General features: G+C 40.8%; 2 protein-coding genes across 3 annotated transcripts in view; one reads left to right on the top strand and one right to left on the bottom strand.

Annotated features, from left to right (window-relative positions):
- Positions 1-289: 289 nt before the first annotated feature.
- ints12 (integrator complex subunit 12) lies at positions 290-5,833 on the bottom strand. The gene is made up of 7 exons (XM_080520706.1): positions 5,715-5,833; positions 4,937-5,094; positions 4,639-4,791; positions 3,087-3,265; positions 2,757-2,916; positions 2,509-2,652; positions 290-1,009 (listed from the first exon to the last, which is right to left on the bottom strand). Exons 2-7 carry the CDS (start codon positions 5,090-5,092, stop codon positions 452-454), a joined length of 1,350 nt encoding a protein of 449 aa, XP_080376832.1. The 5' UTR covers positions 5,093-5,094; positions 5,715-5,833; the 3' UTR covers positions 290-451.
- A 190-nt stretch (positions 5,834-6,023) lies between these two features.
- Positions 6,024-20,358, top strand: part of gstcd (glutathione S-transferase, C-terminal domain containing) — a 56,127-nt gene continuing 41,792 nt past the window's right edge. Inside the window, exons 1-5 of one of the 2 annotated variants that reach the window (XM_080517373.1) lie at positions 6,024-6,119; positions 6,206-6,640; positions 9,067-9,525; positions 10,805-11,065; positions 16,185-16,278. In XM_080517373.1, the coding sequence (XP_080373499.1) occupies positions 6,224-6,640; positions 9,067-9,525; positions 10,805-11,065; positions 16,185-16,278 (1,231 nt within the window). In that variant the 5' untranslated portion in view covers positions 6,024-6,119; positions 6,206-6,223. Of the gene's footprint in view, positions 6,641-9,066; positions 9,526-10,804; positions 11,066-16,184; positions 16,279-20,358 lie in introns of both variants that reach the window. The other variant, XM_080517372.1, reaches the window with a different exon arrangement.

The following is a 20,358-nucleotide window of genomic DNA, read 5'->3' as shown; positions in this document are numbered from 1 at the left end:
TGAAGTTTATGTGAACAGCTTTCTACAGTGTTTTATGTCTATTTGTCCTGAAATGAAGAAATCTATTACATTATATATATATATTTTATCACCTACATTATGAATAAATGTGACAAGTATGATTGAACATTACAATGTATTCTGCATCTCATTTATAAATAAGAATCCCCACAAAGTCACTGTATGTTTGTAGGAACATATTTATTGATGTTCACTGATAAAAAGAAAACCATTTGACTGGTAAATTTGTTAGAACAGAATGAGGCACAAAAGCGTCCAGCAGCGTTTTACAAACACACACAAAAAAAAAATTCAAGTATTTGAATGGATGGTGTTACTCCATGTAAAGATGTTCTTCAACATACAAACATTATGCTCTGGCACATAACCTACACCGTTTAGATTTTGTTTATTCCAATACGCTTCAGTTTCCTTCCTTCTCTACATCTTCTCATTTCTTCATCTTCTTCTGAGCGGCTTTCTTTTTCACCATGTGTAGCCGTTTCATAGCATGAAGCTGGGACTCTTGAGATGTGGGCTTGTCCCCCAGGGTAGCCTTTGACCCATTCCCATTGTTCCCGTTGCCTCCGCCGTTACCGCCTCCGTTCCCTCCTGAACTTGCCTGCGAGCTGCCTGGGGATCCGGCCCCCGATGAAGAAGAGCCTTTCCCTTGGCTTTCGCCGCTTGTCGAGCGGCTCAGCGGCTGCTTACCCAGAGTGAGAGGTGGAGGAGGTTTCGCGTTTACCTGGCTGGAGCAGTTTCCGTTGCCGCCACCGGCAACTTTTGCACTCCCGAGTCCAGACTTGGTCCCGGCCAGCCCAGACAAGCCGACGGGTTTCTGACTAGGTGCAGTCAAGGTCTTACTGCTCCCACTGGCGCCCGAGGAGCCCAGTTTGGAGCTAGCAGGCAGAGACGGGTTCGTCTTAGCCGCGAAGGCCGCCCAGCCTGTGAGACCACTGCCTGATGAGGAGGAGTTGTTGCCGGTGGGATTGACTGACGTGGCTGCTGTCTGCAGGACATGAAAAACAGTAACCACGATTATCAAAGTGCATGATAATTTAAAAAAGAATACAATGAAACACTGTGTGTGAAGTACAATTGCCACTAAGATATACACTGTTGTGAAAACAATAGAAATGTACACCAAGATGACGTGTTCAGCGCAATTAAGAAGTATTTGGTTGCTTATGTAGCGCAATTAAGAAGTATTTGGTTGCTTATGTAGAGAATTACATCTCAATATACATTTATTGAAGCGAAATGTATTCAGAAAGTGCATCAGTCTGTTGCAATTGGCAAATTCTATTTGCACTGCAAAGCCTGGGTTAATCTCTACTAGTTTATTCCTCACAATGTGATGGGAAACCTTTCGGGGTGAAGGTGGACACCCTCACCTACTGCAGACTGCGTCGATGCACGTCCGGAGTAAGCAAGCGACCCACGATCATTCTGGACAAACCTCCTCTATACTTTAATGGCCTACATCCATTACATTAGAACTCATGTCAACTACTCAACAGGGACATTAATCTTTTACTTTTTGCACTGACAAAAAATGGTGTGGATATTTTTTTATTTTGCACAAATAGAAGAAAATCTGGTCAGAAAACAAAGCATTTCATTACTCTTTGTAATGAAAGTCATTACAGGACTTAAAAATTAGTATAAAGTTGTTTTTTGGGACATAATCAGATTGCGTGTTACAGTTTTACTCCAATAAATAACACAAAATACACTCAAATAACTAAAACTAGAGCTTAAATGGTTAAATAAAAAAGGTTTTAATCTATTTTATTCCAATAAAATGTCGGTACATGTATTATTCATGCTTGGTCATCACTTTCTATTCAAAAGGGACTATTAAAAATGAAAAACATCCCAAACACAAATGGCACTTAGCTATGATTTTATATACCGTTTAAAAGCAGAGAAATCCCACAAAAGTAATCTGTATTTTCTGACATACATTGCTATACTGGCGTGCCTTCAGGAGACTTACCTCAAATCCACACTGTACACCGACTTCCTAACTTTAGGAATACTTTCATAAGAAACGAACATAAGCCTCATTCCCAATGCGACAAGTATTAGCATAATCACATCTGTGACGATAAGCCTACCAACATAACTTTAAGTTGAACTCTGGCGAGGAAAAGTGTTCTGAAACTTTTTAAACCCTTCCCAATGGAATAGCGATATTGCACTGGAACTGTATCAGAACAGCAGGAGTCAGTGGTCTGATGCTTCAATAGAAATGTATACTTTCTCATTATCGTCTGCAGGGATTTACGCAGAGTGCCTTTTACTGTAGTGGCGACGCAGGAAATGTACTTCCCTCACCTGCCAACACTAATGAATTCAAAATGTGAACTCGCTGGTTGTACACGTCTTGATGGCGACATTGTGACACAAATTAAAACTACTGGAGGCCGTGTGTCAAACAGGTTGGCAGAATGCTTGTTCACCTCTCCCACCACATTGCAGCAGCAACGATGAGCTCATACGTACCTTAACCTCGGTCCTTTTGAAGGCCTGAAAGGTGCTGGTTGTGTCAGGTTTGGATTTAAGCTCCGCCTTCTTAACGAGCGTGTCTTTTACGACAGGCGCCGATGAGGCAGATGCAGGCGATGGTTTCTGTGGAGGTTTCTGGGCCTTGCAGATAAAGAAAAGAAGCATGTTTTACAAGGGAATCATGGCTTGTTTGTACAGTCAGTGGCGATGTGGTGCTGAGGTAATAGGATAGTGTTTTCCCTCACCATTCGTTTCATTTGCCTGGTGCAGCGGGCACAATACCACACGAGCCGAGGGTCGTTCACTTCTTTGTCCGTCACCTGAGGCTTGTGACAGTCCTGGTGATACAGATTATGGCACTCCTGGCACTCCACCAGCTGGTTTCCCATGGTCACCGTCATTTGTCTTTGAGTCAAATGCACACATACAAAAGCTTCACATATGAGAAGACACATTCCACATTTACCCATCTGGGTTAGAAGCCAGACTCAAATCAGTCGTAATACGTAGATAAACTATATGCCAGTGGGGAAGAAGATAATCACATTCAACTTGTTTACTAATCTTCAACATACCTGCAAACCACACATGCCAGACCCATTTCCATGGCAAAGTCATCAGCATTAGTCTCGTCATCGTTTATATTTGGCAGGAGGTCCTTGCTGGTCTGAACTGTAATCGGAGAAGAGCGATTCTCCTGTTTCTCCAATCGCGGCTTTTTCGGGGGATCCACATCACCCAAGTCCACTCTGACCTGTTTTCCAGCGAGACAGAATGAGTTCAGTTTGAAAAACACATGCTGACGCGAGCAACCGACAAGGCAGTTACATTTTTTATTAATTCTATTTTTACACCACATTTCTGTATAAAGTATCTGTTTGTTGCACTATAAAGATTTCTGAGAACTTTATTTATATTCAACATGTAACACACTGATATTCACGAGTGCCCTTAGTCCGTTTTGTTTGAGGGCAGAACTCTGCAATACTGTGATGAAGGCTTAAAGGAAACCAGACCTGGTAGTGTGAAATAACATCAGTATAAACTCTCAGGCGTCTTCACCACATTTCGCAAAGGACACACGTAAACATGCTTTTGATCATGACCTCACATACAAATGTAGTCTGTACCTCTACCATATAAAATAAACATTTTACAGGCAGAATGAGTCTGGAGCATAGCTGACTCGATTACGTCAAAACCTTTGACTTGTTTCTTGTATAGCTCTAATAATTATTAAGCCTTATTATTCTCCTATCCAGTTTAGGCTCAGAGTATATGACGGTTGCAGAGTTTGTCTTCAACTGCGAAAAACAACATTTGATTGCAATATTATTGAGAATTGTTGAGGCGTCAATTTGAGTGAGTTAACGGCAATAGAGAAACATCAGAGTGAGACATGCAGTTTCTTTAACGAGTTGGTCCAAAATTATTTGTCAATTCCATTCAATAGCTGACGAAGACATTTTATTCAACGATATCACTACATGCTCTGTGCGGTATGCCCACTGGACTCTAATGCAGAAGCCTAAAGAGCATTCCTGTTGTGAAATGTCCTCATATTTGCAGCTCGTCTAATGCAACTTACGAGAGGTTTGACAAGTGAAAATAATGAACCGCTTCCTCCCGAAAGGCACTTTCGTTGCTTCAAATGCATGCATATCTACATCTTCTTGCTGAATTTGATATATTTCATATGAATCAGAGCAAAATGGAAAAATGATTCTGTGCACCCTTCATCTATTATCTTCTGTGAACTAATGTCAAAACTAGCCTCACAAAAACATCAGTGTTTGACATATTGGATGCAATGATATTGGTTTTGTTGCATTAAGCAAAGAACATTGGTTCATGCGTTTACAAGTTTCTGTCACGATAACTTCTACCAACAACCTCTGTTATCATTTTTACTGTAAGGCTATAATGAAGCAGTCTGCCTCATAATCATTGTAAAGAAGTATCCACTTGCTCAGCAGTTATACAGAGAGAATTTTCTTCACAAGTCGATTGACTGACTGCAAATAGACAACATCTGGGAATTGATGGTATTCTCCATTACTCTTAAACCAATGCTGTCTATGCAGATTTTAACAACAAATCATTGTATTAGTAAAACGGGTGTAGTACCTTCTCAGAGGGTCTTTTCTCTACTTCTTTCTTGCTTTTCTCAGAGCTCGATTTGCCACTTCCGCTGCTGCTGTTTGAAGATGAAGAGCTTGAGGAAGACTTGGAGTCTTGTTTACTTAAGCTCAGTTTTGATACTTTTGACACCTCGATATCCTGCGGACACAAAAATGATGTATATTAGAGGTTAGTGGTTTGAAAATTTTGGTAAATTGAAACCAAATGGAAGATGAACAATACTGAGAAGCAATGTAAAAAAAAAAAAAAAAAAAAAGGAGAGCAAACACTGCCACTTTCTTACTTTTGTTAAAGAACGGTAAGATGAGTCGCTTCCTCTTGCAAGGGACTCATCAAGCAGAGCTTTGAGTTTCTCAGCCGAGTCTTTACTCTTGGAGTGCAAATAACTCAGACCCTTCAAAAAGATGGGGTCCAAGTCTAGAGTGACAGGTCCAGCCATGGCTGAAAAAGAATAATAATCGAGTGGCGTTAGTTTTTTAAACGTCAATTGACAAGACATATATATATATATATATATATATATATACACACACACACACACACATATATATATACACATACATATACACACACACACGCACATGTTTTTTGTTTTAATCAAAACAATTTCTTGCAATCTACAATGGCATCCATATGTTAATGAACACTGATGATTAAAAAAGAAGCCCTTTTCATCAATATTCAGTGATAACTGTATGTTTGCAGCAGTGAAACGGAGTTCACTTCACCAATACTCAGACAGACAATATACAAATAAAATGACACCTACTATGATAAACGGACATGTGGAGTAAAGCAAGCCAAAGAAACTTATTTGAAGAGGTGAATAAAAGATTGCTGTGGAAATTATTCACATATATATTCACACAGATATGCTGTCATATATGTCATTGAATTCGTCGTTATTTTTACTTAATATGTAGCATTTGTATGTAAGCGAACCAGGAACACGGGCACAGTTAACGGCAACACCGGGAGCTAAAGTTAGCCGCGCCGATTTTCAGATGTCAGTTGAAATCTCATCAGCAGCTTGTGATCTATTTAAATATTTATTACATTACCTGTTGTGGTGAATCTGCCCAGATGCTCTATATGTTTTTCGCTGTGGATATGAGACGGTTGATCACTTCCTACAAAGAAGCGGAGAGCCCGGCGGCTAATACTTCCCTTCTATTACAACCGGTGCAACCCACAAATATATCCGGGACAGGGCGGAACCAATAGCTGAAATACATATTTACTCATACATCTCCTATGCGCAATTAAAATTAAATAACACATGCAATTTGTAATAATTCCACATTTTAGCAGATATTGCATTTTGGGGGTGATTTTGTACAAATATAATACGCATGCATTAGTCAGCGGACAGCTGATGGAGCTGTTGTAACAGGATGGACACATGAGGAGGAAGTCGCAGCAACGTGGGTTTATTGAAGTCGCACATATATTCATCCAGTCCTGTCGTGAGTACAACTTAATGTCATTCAGTCTCTGTGGTCCTGCGCATGGTCTCCAAATCCAACTGTGGAATCTTTGTTTTACCCCACAGTGCCGTACTTTCTTGACGATGAAACACAGTGAGGGGATCCAACAGCAGCCCTCCCTCTACCTGGAAGTCTGTTCCCAGGACGATGAGCCTCGCTTCCCCCTGCACTCCTCCATCGTCCTCTTCCTCCTCTCCTACTGCGACTGCAAGTCTTTCAAAGTTTTCCTGGCTGCCAACAAACCCCTGAGCCTGGAGTCCCTGCGGAGCCAGCTGCCCTCGTCCCTGGATGTCTCTGCCATTGGTGTGGAGGCTCTGCCCCGGCTGGTGACGGGCTGCCGGCTGCCTGCGGCTCTGGATGAGTCCGGGAGGCTGTGCAGGGCGGGACTGGCCGTGGTGCTGAGGCACATCATCAACACTACCATCAAGGCCGACCCGTCCAGGAGCGATGTGCTGGCACTGCTGGGGTTCAAGAAGACGTGTCTGAAGGCCTGTGCTGAGGTCAGTGGCAAGCATGGACTGAGGTGGCAGGAAATCATCCATCCATAGTTTGATCAACTGGAGCTGCTTTCTCCAATTTACTGTTCGCAGAGAACAGATCGCTGCTGGTAAAATTCAGGGTGTAACCTCGACAAGATGCCCGGTCAATCCATCCACTTTCTAGTCCACTTCATCCTGTTCAGGGTTGCAGAGTATGGCGCCAATCCTATCCAACAATGGGCAGTGCAGGGTACACCCTTGCCTGGGTCACCAATTAATGGAGCATGTATGTTTTTGGTTTGTGAGAGGAAATCCACACTCATATCAGGGACAACATGCAAACTCCACGCAGACGGACACAGCTGGTACATGAACCCAGACCCCCTCGCTTCTCCCAGTCCATTACAAACACAAACAAGAGACAGTCGACTGCACATATTCACATTCTATTTGGAGAAAACTATTACCCCGAGTGTATGTCTTTGGACTTTGGGAGGAAACCAAAGTGACTGAAGGGAGGGGCAAATGCATAAAGGAACCGAAACCAGAGATCTTTTACCTGTGAGACAAACATGCAGATGTCTAAAGGAAATTGAAGCTTCTTAAATCAGAAATTGAGCAGTCTCACTACTAATCTTATTGAATTTCATTGCATTTGAAGTTTTTCTTCCAGTAAGATGATTAAATGTGTTGTGACATTTATTCATCTTTCATAGCTGCTTCAACCAAACTAATGTCATAGAGGGCTGCAAGCCTGTACAAGCTAACACAAGGTGAAAGCCAAGAGATACCCTGTACCGGGCATTCACAAAGGCAGTCCTGAAAACACACCAACTGCGCATATTTTTGAATTGATATTTCAAAAGTTACGTGTATGTAATTGGATTATGGGAGGAATCCTGTCTTGCCTTTGCTTGGTTTTCAGAATGTTGGCTCATCTTTTCTTGTTGGTAGCTGCAGTTTGATGCATCACCTCCCGTGGGTTACACCTGCTCATCACATAAACTACACCCCCATGGAATAGTAGCTGCGAAGTTTCCTCCCACAGTCCAAGAACATGCACGTGAGGTTCGGTTGGTGACGTTAACAAATTGCTCTTAGGTGTGATAGCGAGTGGGTGTGGTTGTCTATCTCTGTGTGTTGGTGCTGTGATGGACTGGCCTATCCAGGGTGTATCCTGCCCTACCCCAGAGCAAACTGGGATTGTATCCAGCATCCCTGCATAGGATTATGTGGTGAAGAAGAGGGATGGATGGATGGATGGAAAGAGCGCTGCTATTTGGTAGCCCTCTACTCGAAGACATTAACATGATATACTTAAGGATTTGAATTTATTTAAATTCTTTCCATTATAATAATACTCAGGACCATTTTTCACATTTTGCATATTCAAATAATAACTGATGTCATGCAGCCCCACTACGCCTTCCTTTTGGAACAGTTTAAAGAAATCAAACTGTCTCCTCTGTGATCATTCTGAACAACATTTTTTTTTTTTATATGCCTGTCGTTTCAGGTATTTGAAAGTAATGATACACTGATTGTTTCATATCATGTCTTGTGATGTGTTTCATAGAAAAGCGCTCTCAGAAAACCATTTATTGATTGTGGGGTTTCAGTTTGCCTTGAGATATTATTTTTCCAGTGTTTTGTATACTGGGATGTTTTTGCCTTATTTTTTGTTTTTGGTCTTATAGATAAAACTCTCGTCCAACGACTCTCAAACTTTTCACAGTGTTTGAGAAAATAGCGAGCTCTCCAAGTGTCACCAGTTTGGCTGAGCTGAACAAACAGTAGTGGAGGTTTTACCCTGTTGGCTATGGACTCATTACTTATATACTTATTTCAAATATGAATATGTTTTTATATTTTTTCAACATAAGTTTTGTACTATTTTTGTAATTGTATATATTTTCAAATAAATGTAATTCAAAATGAAGCGTGAGCTTAGTGGTCATTATGTGGACATTAGTTTTCCCCTCTGCTGATGCAACATAGAGGATCGAGTACAGGCTGAACTACAGTAAACATGCAATGAATATACCACTGCCAAGCCTGGCGTTCATCATCATTAAACAGAAATTGAGTCATAATTATAGTGTTTTTTAACGTGAAGATGTTTTTTGAATTTTTTTCCTTCACATTCTGTGTGAAGGACTAAAAAAAAAAACATTCAATAACTGTCCATCGCTTTCACGGCTTCCACATTACCATAAATATCCAAGGAATGTTTTCTGCCAAAGTATTCAGGGTTAAAGTTATTGCAGATGTGAAATGCTGATTAGATTTCAAGCCTTCAAGTGGTAAACCTTTCATATCAAGGTTATGCTCTGACCAATGTCAGTGTTACACATATCGCCATGAATGTGAAACTAGTATCTTTTGAGTTTGCAGTGCATTTAAAAGCAGCATTGAGTTTGAACGCAGAGATCTTTCCTCACTCGCAGGTCAGCAAGTGGACCAGACTGTGTGAAATTGGCATCCCGTCGGCAGTGGACGACCACCTCCAAGATCCCACAAATCAATATCAACAGCTGCCTCTCTCCATTCTCACCCTTGAGCGAAGGCTAGCTGAGCCTGTCAAAGTCCACAATGACGATAAAATACGGCGGCAGAAGCTCAGGGAGCAGAAACAGAGTGGAAGGAATGAGGCCCATAAAAGCCCTGGGAACTGCAGCTCCCAGTCCAAGCCTGGACACTCATCTCAGGTCTGCGATGGACTCGAGCTCCGGGCGGCTCTGGCCAAGCTGTCGGTGGAATCAGTTCCTTCTCTGACCACCAGAGAGAACTCTGAGATCAGGAAAGTGAGGACGGCAGACCTGCCTGCACTGGAGCATGTGTTTGCTGAAGGACTGTACTTCACGCTGACTGATGTGGTGCTGCTCCCCTGCATTTTTCAATATCTGGTAAGAGCTTTAAACTTTGACACATGATATTTATATTTACATCTTATCTCCTTTGACTACCGTAATGATTTCTTTCCCCCATTATTTATAAATCCCTAAAATATACATCAAATGCCAGTTTTATTTAATTATCAATGCATGCAAGTCCCAGAATAGTGTAAATATTCAGCATGTTTTCCTTAGAATGTAATTTCAAGGAAACCTGCTCTCTGCTCTGCCACATCGCATAAGCAGGAGCACAAGTGACATTGGTGTAATGGTATGCAGGCTTCAAAACCCCAAATTGCATGTATTTACAGCCTTTTAATGCCTTTATTATGACGACATGTCGAATTATGCATGACGTATGGTTTTGACACCGTGGTCAGGGTGAGCAAGCAGCACATCCAGCCCGTTTCACATCCGTCCAGGCAGAAACTTGAGTTAAGAAGACTCACTTGGCACAGGTTTTTACTCTCAAAGGTGGTCCAGAGCCACCTGGAGAAGACTGATAAGAGTATGTAAGGGTTTCTATTCAAATGTGGCAGGTTGGAATTCATTTCCACCGACTTCAGTTTGGGGACGCTTTTCTCTCAGCAACACATGGAGAGTTGGTGGCTTTCGGGTTTTTTTTGTGGTTTTTTTGACCTTATAAAGGCTTAAAACATTTTCGAGGACTTTAAAAAGCTCACATTTTCTGAATATTCATTACTTTGGAAGATTTAAAGGAAGTTTGCAGCACAAGTTTAGGCAGTTGCATGCAGCGAGGAACCGGGTGCTCGTCGCTTCAACTGCATGTTGTTATTGATCGGGATTGCTGCATTGTCAGGCGGTGAAGTGAAACTCAACCTCCATTTCACCTTTCTGGCTTTCTCCGACTCTTCCTCGACTGTGGGAATGAACTGAAGTTCTCACAATGAGGCTTTTAGTAGTCAGCTGTGCACCACTGGTTTCCAGTTTCACACTCAGCCTAGCGTGTCTCCTCTCAACGGCCATCCCTGTCCTGGACACACGCGGCCACAGAAGGTCTTTTGCTCTCCACCCACTTGTCGGACTGCAGAGTCCCCCTTCTCCCTGTTGCCTGTTTCCCTAAAGCTCTGACACTGCTTCTCTGATCATATCTCTGTTTATGCCTTTACCCTCCTCTCATCTGTGTGTGTGTGTGCGTCCACAAGTGTGGAATCTCGCTTCACTAAAGACTGCACATCAGTTGAGTCACTTAATCAATATCCTCATGTTTTCTCTCTCTCTCTTTCTTTTTTTCTTCTCTTTGGTTTTTTTTCCTCATTGCCTTTAATAGCAGTCCCTCCAAACGCATGCTGCGATCACTCTACATCGGCTCCCCCACCTGCTGCGCTGGTGCAGCCGTGTACAGGAGGTGCCCGGGGTGCTTCGAGCAGCCAAGGACTGTGGACTACTTCTGTCCATCCCCGAAGTCCCCACGCCCGCCCCCTCAGTGCCGGCCGCCGAGGTCGACCCCACGAGTCTACTGGAACAAGAGGAGACGTCCGCACAGCCTCCTTTTGTTGGCGGCCCCAGACCCACAATGACTAAACTTAAAGTAAATAATTACTTTCCTTTACTTATTTCTCTGCTTGTCCAAACATTTTTGCTTCTGCAGGCTGACCACACATTCAGGAAACAGTCTCCCAGTGTCCTCTCACCGCACAGATAGAGGCTCTGCGGGCCCCAACTGGTTGTTAACGATTATCCCTGTAATTTCATGGCTCAGCTTTCTGCTGATAGTGACTTCTACTGTGTAGCCTTAAGTTGATGCTTATCTGGCTGCCCCTTTTTTTAATTGTTCTATTTTTCATCAGTGCTTGAGAGTTAATTGCTCTCAGACACAAAATTTACATTTTAAGTGGGCTTTTTTAAACGTATAAGGACTCTTCACTCTATGCATTTTTCTTTCGCCAGCTTGTTTTAATGAAACTGTATTTTCAGTCAGGAGAAGCTGACTAAACAAGTGACCTTATGATGACCGAATGATCTATTTACAGTATCTGATAACCCTCAGTGCTTTTCTTTTAAAACACGGGCTACTTTGTGCTATTCAAGGTCGATTTTTCTTTTTTCCTCTCTTGCAATAAAGCAGACAGTGCACATTTAGTGTATCTTCATTTCAGGTGCAATAAAAACGACATGTCGAGTAGAAAACAGAGCTAACTTTTATAGCCATAGAAAGTTGTTTATTGTAATGGCTAAAAAAGAAAAAGAATCTTAAGGAGATAAAATGGCACACAATACCAGTGCACTCCACTCACTTTTAAGTGCACTTCCCCCAGGAAGCATCGGCTCTGCACTTATGCCGTCACGCACGCGTTCAAGGTTTTTTTTAGTTACAGAGCCCACTTCAAATATTACCTCTTCTCAATTTGAACCTGTTTTTATTTTGTAGCCGGGGATAAGCAGGCCCAGCTGCTTTTTTTTTTGTTTTGTCTCCTCAACTCTGACTGACCTCTCTTGGCCTTGTCACTCTCCTTTCTCGGCAAAAATATTTCTTTTTGGCTTCCTGCTGGCTAAATTTCTATAACAATGATATTAAGCAACCAAAAGGGCAGAGAAGCAGTAAAAGAGGTGGTGGAGAATGTGGATGAGGCTGAGTGAGCTGGGTGGTCGCGATTTGATGTCTTCTGAACGGTCCGTGTTTCCCGGATGAAATGGAGTTGGGCCCAGATGTGCACAAATGACAGTTTTCATGGCAGGTTGAAATCAGACGTTAAAACCGAGAGGAATGCAGACACACAATGGCCACCATTCTGTCTTTGCTCTGAAGGATTACATAGATGGCTACGTGTCGCCACCACCATGTCTGCAGTGCAGCTGTTATGTTGTTTTGGCCTGTGTGTGTGTGTGTGTGTGTGTGTGTGTGTGTGTGTGTGTGTGTGTGTGTGTGTGTGTGTGTGTGTGTGTGTGTGTGTGTGTGTGTGTGTGTGTGTGTGTGTGTGTGTGTGTGTGTGTGTGTGTGTGTGTGCGTGTGCGTGTGCGTGTCCCACCATGTCAAGTAGATGGAGAGGCCTCCCATCTGATATGGTGACATGTGATCCTTCACTGCTGTTAAACAGAGGCTTCGGACTCATCTCGCTACACCATTCACAATATAAATGACTCATAAACTCGGCCTCTTTCTCACTCCAGTTAACACACAGTGATGCATGCCAGTCAAAGTGCCTGTGCAATGAGCTGGAGAGGCACAAGCTGTGATTCAAATGTAAACAAAAAGGGTCACGGCACCCAAATTAAGATTCTGTCCTCACACTTTCTAACAAAGGCCAACAGTAGACGGCAACTTAAATGATGCCAGACAAATAAGACTTGTGGAAAACAGATGATTAAGAGTCTCAGTAGAGTGAAAAAGTGAAGAGAAATCTTTCATTTGCTGTTGGTGGAATTGGGCTCTCAGGGAGGCTTATGTTTCACATTACAGACACAGTCTGTTTGTGTTCCTGCGGAAATGGGCTTTCGGAAATCAGAAAGCTTTATTTTAAGATACCTTTATTTTTCACCCATTACTTCTCGTTTTGGCTCGAGTGTTTACTGAGGAACCTTGCTTGCTTTTATTGGTGAAACAATGCAGCTACAGGCTTTGACTTTAGCCCATTTGACCACTTATCTTCAAGTACAGCCAGTACCGATCATATTCACCCTGTGATTCATGCTACAGTGCGGGCTTATGAAGGTAAAGCTCATGTTTAGGTTTCAAGAATGAAAACGTTTGCTGCCTGTTCTGAGACACTTAATCTTCATCCACTGACCAAAACATTCCCTCCTGACTAATTTAAAAAATATTCTGATAGATGTATTATATATTACAGCTTTTATTAATCACTCATACAGCATGTCTGTTTTAAAGAAGCTTTCTACTGAAGATCAGAAAACGATTATTTCCTCACCTGCATGGACAAAAAATGGTTAACGGAAAAAAAAAAGTGTTCTATATGAGAGCATCTTTGCGTGGCTTGATAAAAATATATACCCGTCAGACTAACATGCATATTGTTATATTGCAGTGACACAGTAGCTAAGTACTGTTTAACTGATATAGAAGTAAGTTGGCAGGAGGACGATGCTCTATAATTTCTATGTTAAAATATAATAATAGAAATGTTTTTTGTCCTCCATGGTGGAAGCGACATTTACGCTGCTAGAAATTAAGACATAAAAAACATTGTTTACAGTTTTTGCAGGAAACGCTAAAACATTTCACACCATGGTTTTATAAACAAGCTCCACAATCTGTTGGGAGACTTTCAAACCACAGATTTTCCCTGAGTTGATTAAGTCGCTGTGAGCATCTCTTCAAGATAAACTCTGTTTTCACAGAAGCTCCGTATGCAGTATGGAAAAGCACCGTTGTCCACAGTTTCAACACATTGACTATCATGCGAAACTGGTTTTGTCTTCAGATGTTTTATACAAATAAATAGTCATTTTGTTTTATTCCACGTTAATTTCTAGTCGACGAACATGATGACAAATTAGACTTCGCTGCTTTACCTCAAACGCCTAAAGAATATCTGAGATGAACTGCCAACACACAGAAAAGTAAGTTAATGTTTATGCTGCTAGTACATGACAGATAGTGTGAATACAGTTACAACATTACACCCGAATGCAACATCCTTCATGTTGCTCTAGGAAGTTTAGAGATCAAGGAGGTGAGTTTGTTGAATGATTGATAATGAGGCTAAAGAACAAGAGGGAGCCTGTGAGCAGGAAGCAGCTTTCGCAGTATCACAGGCTCACTGAAACCTCAGTAATTTAAACTGCTAATTTCATGGCAGTATAGATTCAGTGAGTTCCCATCAACAGTAGCAACATTGAATGAACACATTTTACCTTGGTCGTACTAATTATTGTACGCTGTTCTGTTTCTCTGGATGAGTTAGTTATATTTCCATGATGCTCTGTGATAAATCATTGTCTTTTAATTTCCAGCCATTTTATTTTTATGGGTGCAGCTTGACGTGTTTTGCTTTCTTTTCTTTCTTTCTTTTTTTTACTTAATCCAAAATTCACCATCATACTTAGTTTGTAATGTCAGATTAAGAATTGCATTTCGCAGCGTTGCATTGACTGAAATATGAGTAGAACCTGATATTATTAAGCATTGATGTTATTTGAGGGGGGTTCATGTGATATCAGCGATTTTTCTTTGTAGGTACCCATCTAAAGTTAAATCAGACTGTGATCATGTGAGTTGGGTGGGAACTGGGATGTTCTTGATATGCAGTAATTATTGTATTTCATTATCCTGCTGCAGTATGAATACCTCTAGAAAACAAGCAAATCACATGGAGTTACAGTGTCATTGATGCACAGATTTCTAAATTTGCCTTAATAATAATAATAGCCTTTTTCATAGAAAAATTATTGTAATTTTGTCAAAAAATGTCATAACCCACTATATACATTCACTTCTTAATGATTTGTTTCATTGGATTGGATTTTCAGTGAAGAAAGTAGAGCACATACACTATTACAACATGTTGGTTTTTTTACTTATTATTTTTGTACTATAGATGTTGATTTTCTTCACCATAAACTTTCGGTAATATAGCATCATGTAGTGCTGAATATATTTCTAGGGACAATCTCTTTAAGGGTGATGCACAATATTGTTATACACACATTTTTACACACTAAGAATAAAGTAAGGATATTTTCAAAGGATTGAAACAGATCGATATTTGATGTGACCACCCCCCTGCTTTTAAAACAGTACTCGTTCTCCAAGGTGCATTTTCCTCTCAGCTTTCAAGGTACTTGGCAGGTTGTTCGAAGCATCTTGGAGACATTGCAGCATCCGCCTCTGAGTCTTTATGCAACGCTAGACTGAGTCAATAATGTTGAGATCAGGGCTGTGCGGGGTCGCGCTCATGCGGCAGAATGAATTTAGAAATGATCAGATGCCTCCCTGCTGGCGTTACATGATGCATGAATATTTTTACTGAAACATCCAGAAATTTTGCAACAACTCTCTCATCAAATGCAAGCCGTTAAATATTACAGATTGTTTTCAAACAATAAACATGCTGTGAGTTGCCAGTCCACTTAAAAAAATAAAATAAAGACTTGTAGAATATTTTTAACTTATTTGCCCTATTTGACTATTTTTTATTGGAAACATTCCTCTGTAGACGTTCAAATGTCAGGGGATACCATATTTTCATGTGGTTATGTGGGCCAATCGTATTGATCTTAAAGTGCCCCTCAGCTCGTGTTAAAGAACATTATTTCCAATGATACTCAAATTAAACTGAAATCACTTCGACTTCCTGCGTGCGACGGCTGATGAAGTGAATACTTACTTCTCTAACCCACTTATCATCCAAGGAAAAAGGTACAAAGAACATCTGTTACTCTGCTGCCCTCTATTTTCTATGTTTTTCCCAGGATTTAATTGTACTGAAGTTGCAGGACTTGGTGCCATGTTTTGAAGCATTGTTCTGTTTCAGAGGGCACTAAGTGCACTTGCAGTGTCCCCCCCCCCCCCCCCCCCCCCCTCAGGTAAATCAACCTCAGATGAGTGTGAGTAAGATACCAAAAGGTCCTGTTCAAAAGCTTTTCTCTTAAAGTGGCTTCATCACAACCATTTGGACCACAGAAAGGCAAGGTTATAAAGAGGTTTCCATGGTAACGTGTATGCGTGCGCATATGCTTGGTATTTTTTCCAGGACAATGGCATCGAGGCGGTCTTTGCTCCTCATCCTTGCCCCGCCTGGACTCTCCCATGGGACAACTTACCAGAGGCCATCAACCCCACTGAAGGTAAAGTCAGATTTCCACCTTCCTGCCCTCCCGTCCTCCTTTTGCTTTATTCTTTGATTTAATTCAACTTTTTCCTCAGTTCAAATTTTTTTAGAGACAGAATTTAAAATGTCTTTACAGATAAATGCAAATAAATCAATTGTGTATCATCTGATGGCTTAGTGCAATGGTTAAAAGTTTTTTAATAATGAAAAAGAGAAAAGTTGCTTTGTGGGGGGGAGAAAAAAAAATGTTCCAAGCCAAATGTATCCTTATAGATCAGTAACATTTGGGCGTATAACCCAAGGCAGCAGCGACAGACTGTTAATTTTTCTATCGGTAAATACCCAGAAGCTTCTTACACCTGTATAATGGGAGTTTCTGTCACGCTTCCACTGTGATGTATTCAAATTGCTATATGTTTCCAGGAGTCCTTTGAATGCTGAAAAACTTTTTGAAAGTCTGAAAAAGTTTTGTGATCAGGGTTAGGACTAATTGTTGACCACTTTAAGAGTCAGCCAGTTGTAGGTGTTGGTGTGGGTTGTTGCCCAGTTGCAAGACTTCAACCATAGTTTTCGCTGACTATATAAAATGTATACTGTACATTTGCAAGTTTCATCATGGTCGTAGTACCGGAGGAAGCAAAATAGCCTTAGAGTATGATAGAAGTTTCACTATGTTTTATCACAAAGGTGCAGTTTTTTTATTTTTAAGGTATGGACTTTGTTCTGCTGCCTTTCAAAAATGTGACGCACTGAATTCACTCGGAGCTTAACTTGGGTTTCATCTGTCCATGGAAGATTGCCTCCAAAGACCTTATCTGTGGATTCTGTTGTGGTCTTCCAATGCACAGATGCAGTGTTTGGTACATTTTAAACTCACCTTTTCAGCTTCGTTCAGTCAGAAGCTGTCCACACGTGCAGGTGTTTGTCTCAGAATGCTCCCCAGAGAAATTTAGTCAAACTCTCTTCACTTACCGGAGGCCTCTTAATAATTTCATGAATGGAAACGTTTCGCTTTAAACACTTCCGAGACGGAAATCTCAATTAACTGTTGATTTTAAATTGTTCGATTTTTGTCCACGGCATGCTGAAAATAATGAAACAACCACCAGCATGTCCTGTGGAGGAAATAAAACTGTGCCACTATTTATTGTAAAATCATGACATCTGAACAATAAATACGAACCACAGGTGAGTTTTGAGAAACTGGTTAGAGTTGATCAAATATTAATGATGGTCGGAAAACATCAGGAAAGCAAAGTTGCTATTCTTGTTACATAGGCGCTTTGGGTGTTAGTAGGTTTCGATCAAAAATCACTGTTCCTTTTTTTTTTTTTGTTCGTGTCAATGTCTGATTCCGACCTTTAAAACAAGGTGTGTTCAGTAATCCTGGTATGCAGTCTCCTCCACTCTCACCCCTCTCCGGTCTCTATCTGTGTGTGTCTACATCACTCTGCACACTCTTTCTGCTGCAACGCTTGGAGGACTTCACAATAGATACTGTTGATACTGTACACAGAGTGAGGAACACGCATAAATATTGGCACCAATCCACCCGGTGCTGCTGGGGCCTGCCGCTGTTTTTCCACTGGTACCGCGAACTGACACAGTGCAGGGCTTTTCTGTTCTTCCTCAGTTCCATGCGCTCTCCACCCCCTGAGAACCTCCTGACGAATTTTAAAGTTGCTTATCTACATAAGTTATCCTCCATGTGTCATGGGGTGAGAGTGCGAAATGGATCTGTGACGAAAAGCAACTCAACACATGGGAGACGCACGGAAAAAGCGCACACAGAGTTAATACGCGATGTCGAGCTTGTGCTTATGCCTTAGTGGATACTGACTGCTGTGCGAGCACTATCTAATAGGCTGTGGAAGGGCTGTTGATTGCTGCCCCAGGTGGTAATGGCGAAGCAGAGAGAAGAAATCTCTGTTTCTTTGTCTCTTTTTCTCTCACTCGCATTGTTTCTTTCTTATTAGCGAGATGTCTGTGTTGGTGGCGATGCTGGATGGTTGCGGCAGCTGCAATACATCAGTGTTATTGTTTCTAAGAAACGGTGGGAATTGTTAAAGGCACAAATGTATGCACGTTATGAATATTTAAATGTTTCCTTTCTCTTCAGTGCCGTGTAATGTATTCATTTCTTGCTTCTCTTCATTTTCACTCGTGTAGAAAACTCGGAAAAGAAGGGAACGAGCCGAAGTTCCCTCTTTTCCTCCCCTTGTAAGAGAGCATGAGCAAATGAAGCCAGAAAGAAATGAAACCGTTGTATCATTAGGACGTGATTGGTACCATAAGTTAAGTCTGTGTTTTTTTTTCCTTTCTTTCTATTTTCCGAGTTGTGTTGTGTGGCTTTCACGTCATTACAGTTATACTCTTAGTGGCCTCCCTCGACTGAATACAATACCCATAAAAAGCTAAATATCCAATTAGCTTGAAACTAAAAACAGTGTTAAACTGTAATGTAAGAATCATTTAACATACAAAGAAAAATGATAAACAGCTATACCATATTCCTACTATACACCACATCTAGTGTGTGGCTCTGTTGTACAGCCTGCCTCTGTTTTTGGGGTCGACAAACAATATTAGAAAAAAATCTACGAATTTAGACTATAATTTTCTGGTGGTGTAAATATACACACACTCCATTATGACCTGAATTAAGAACTGTTTTTCAACTGTTTATATTTTCGTTAACACTTTGTGAAACACTGTGACTACATGCAATATTACATTTCTTTGTGCTTCTTAGTCTCACAACTATTTAGAAATACAACACTAAAGATTTAGAATGTAAAATATGCACCGAGAATTTATAACATTTGTTGTTATGTTGTGCCTAAAACCGGTTTTTCATCATACTGGTCGTTGGCACTGAATTTAAAATACATTACTGGAGTGGTTCTAGCATTTCAATCAATGTTTTAAAACTTCATCAAAGTAAAAGGCCATAATATTTACGTTGAAAGTCTTGTAAATCCTAGCAAAATGTCTTGGAAAAAAATGTGTATTGTTGAAAAAATAAAAATGTAAATGTCAGCCCAATGAAGGCACCCGACAATAATCAGAGGGAATTAGTGGAACATGTTCCTTGAAAATGGAAATGTGCATAGAATTGTATCGGTGTGGTTTAAGTGACTGATTGGGAAAAGGACATGACGATCACTGCCTCATACCTCAGTCAAAACTACTCCAATCTGTTGTCCTGCTGAATACCCTGTTAGATGAATTCAAAGGCAATTTTCTCAACCCAGCTTAAAATCATGCTAAAAAAAAACCTTCACAATACATCAGTCAGCCAAAAAATTGGCAGATGAATGAATGATACTTACTGATGCAGCTGAGAGAATTTTGTTCTCAAAGTTGAGGGATTCGAAAAAAGAGAAATGGACAGGAATAGGATTGTAATGACTTTGACAAGAGTTAAATTGACATGAATATAGAACTGGGTCAGAATGTGAGCTACTATGGTGAGGTGTTGCAGTGGTCTGAATTATTGCTGTTCCTGGTCACTAATTGCTCATAAAAAGAAACTTGAAAAGACAAATCCTTCATTTCATTACCTTCATTCTTCTATGTTTGTCCTGTATATATTAATATATATTTAACTTTAATTCTCTCATATTGTTATTTTGACTTGTATGCTCTTTATTCTGTATTCTTTTTTGTGTCTTGTTGAGATAAGCTGCATATTTCCCTCTGGGATTCTATTCTATTTTACTCTATTCATGTAACAAAGCTAAGTAGAAGAGCTGTGGTTCCTTCACAGACTCACAGGATTACAATGTCTTTGCGTAAATTATGTCAGCTTGTCAGCACTTCAGTTGAATGCTGTTGGTCAGAGCTCCAGTGAAGTGTTTATAGGCTGTTTTTTTGTTTTTGTTCTGTTTTTGTTCTGACATAACTTATGTGCTCCATCTTTTTTTTTTTTACGTTCCCATGTTCCCATTGTTGTCTTCAGTAGCACTGCTACGGGAAACAGAAAAGCTCTTCCAGTTTTCTAGATTCTACTTATGCAGGTGCAGTGGTGTTATATGTGAATGAAACACCAGTTGGTTTATCTGTTGCCAACTGGTGAGAGGCCCCATGTTTAATC

Source organism: Blennius ocellaris (genome assembly GCF_963422515.1).
Source record: "Blennius ocellaris genome assembly, chromosome: 3".
In the NCBI taxonomy this organism is placed as follows: domain Eukaryota; kingdom Metazoa; phylum Chordata; class Actinopteri; order Blenniiformes; family Blenniidae; genus Blennius; species Blennius ocellaris.
This window is presented reverse-complemented; position numbering and strand designations above follow the sequence as displayed.

What these genes read in the sequence shown, in the direction of transcription:
- ints12 (XM_080520706.1), bottom strand. Translation starts at nt 5,092, where the DNA reads ATGGCTGGACCTGTCACTCTAGACTTGGACCCCATCTTTTTGAAGGGT. An exon ending in CTTACCGTTCTTTAACAAAA is followed by an intron (nt 4,792 to 4,936) that starts GTAAGAAAGTGG and finishes TTGTGTCCGCAG; the next exon opens with GATATCGAGGTGTCAAAAGT. An exon ending in AGAAAAGACCCTCTGAGAAG is followed by an intron (nt 3,266 to 4,638) that starts GTACTACACCCG and finishes GCTGGAAAACAG; the next exon opens with GTCAGAGTGGACTTGGGTGA.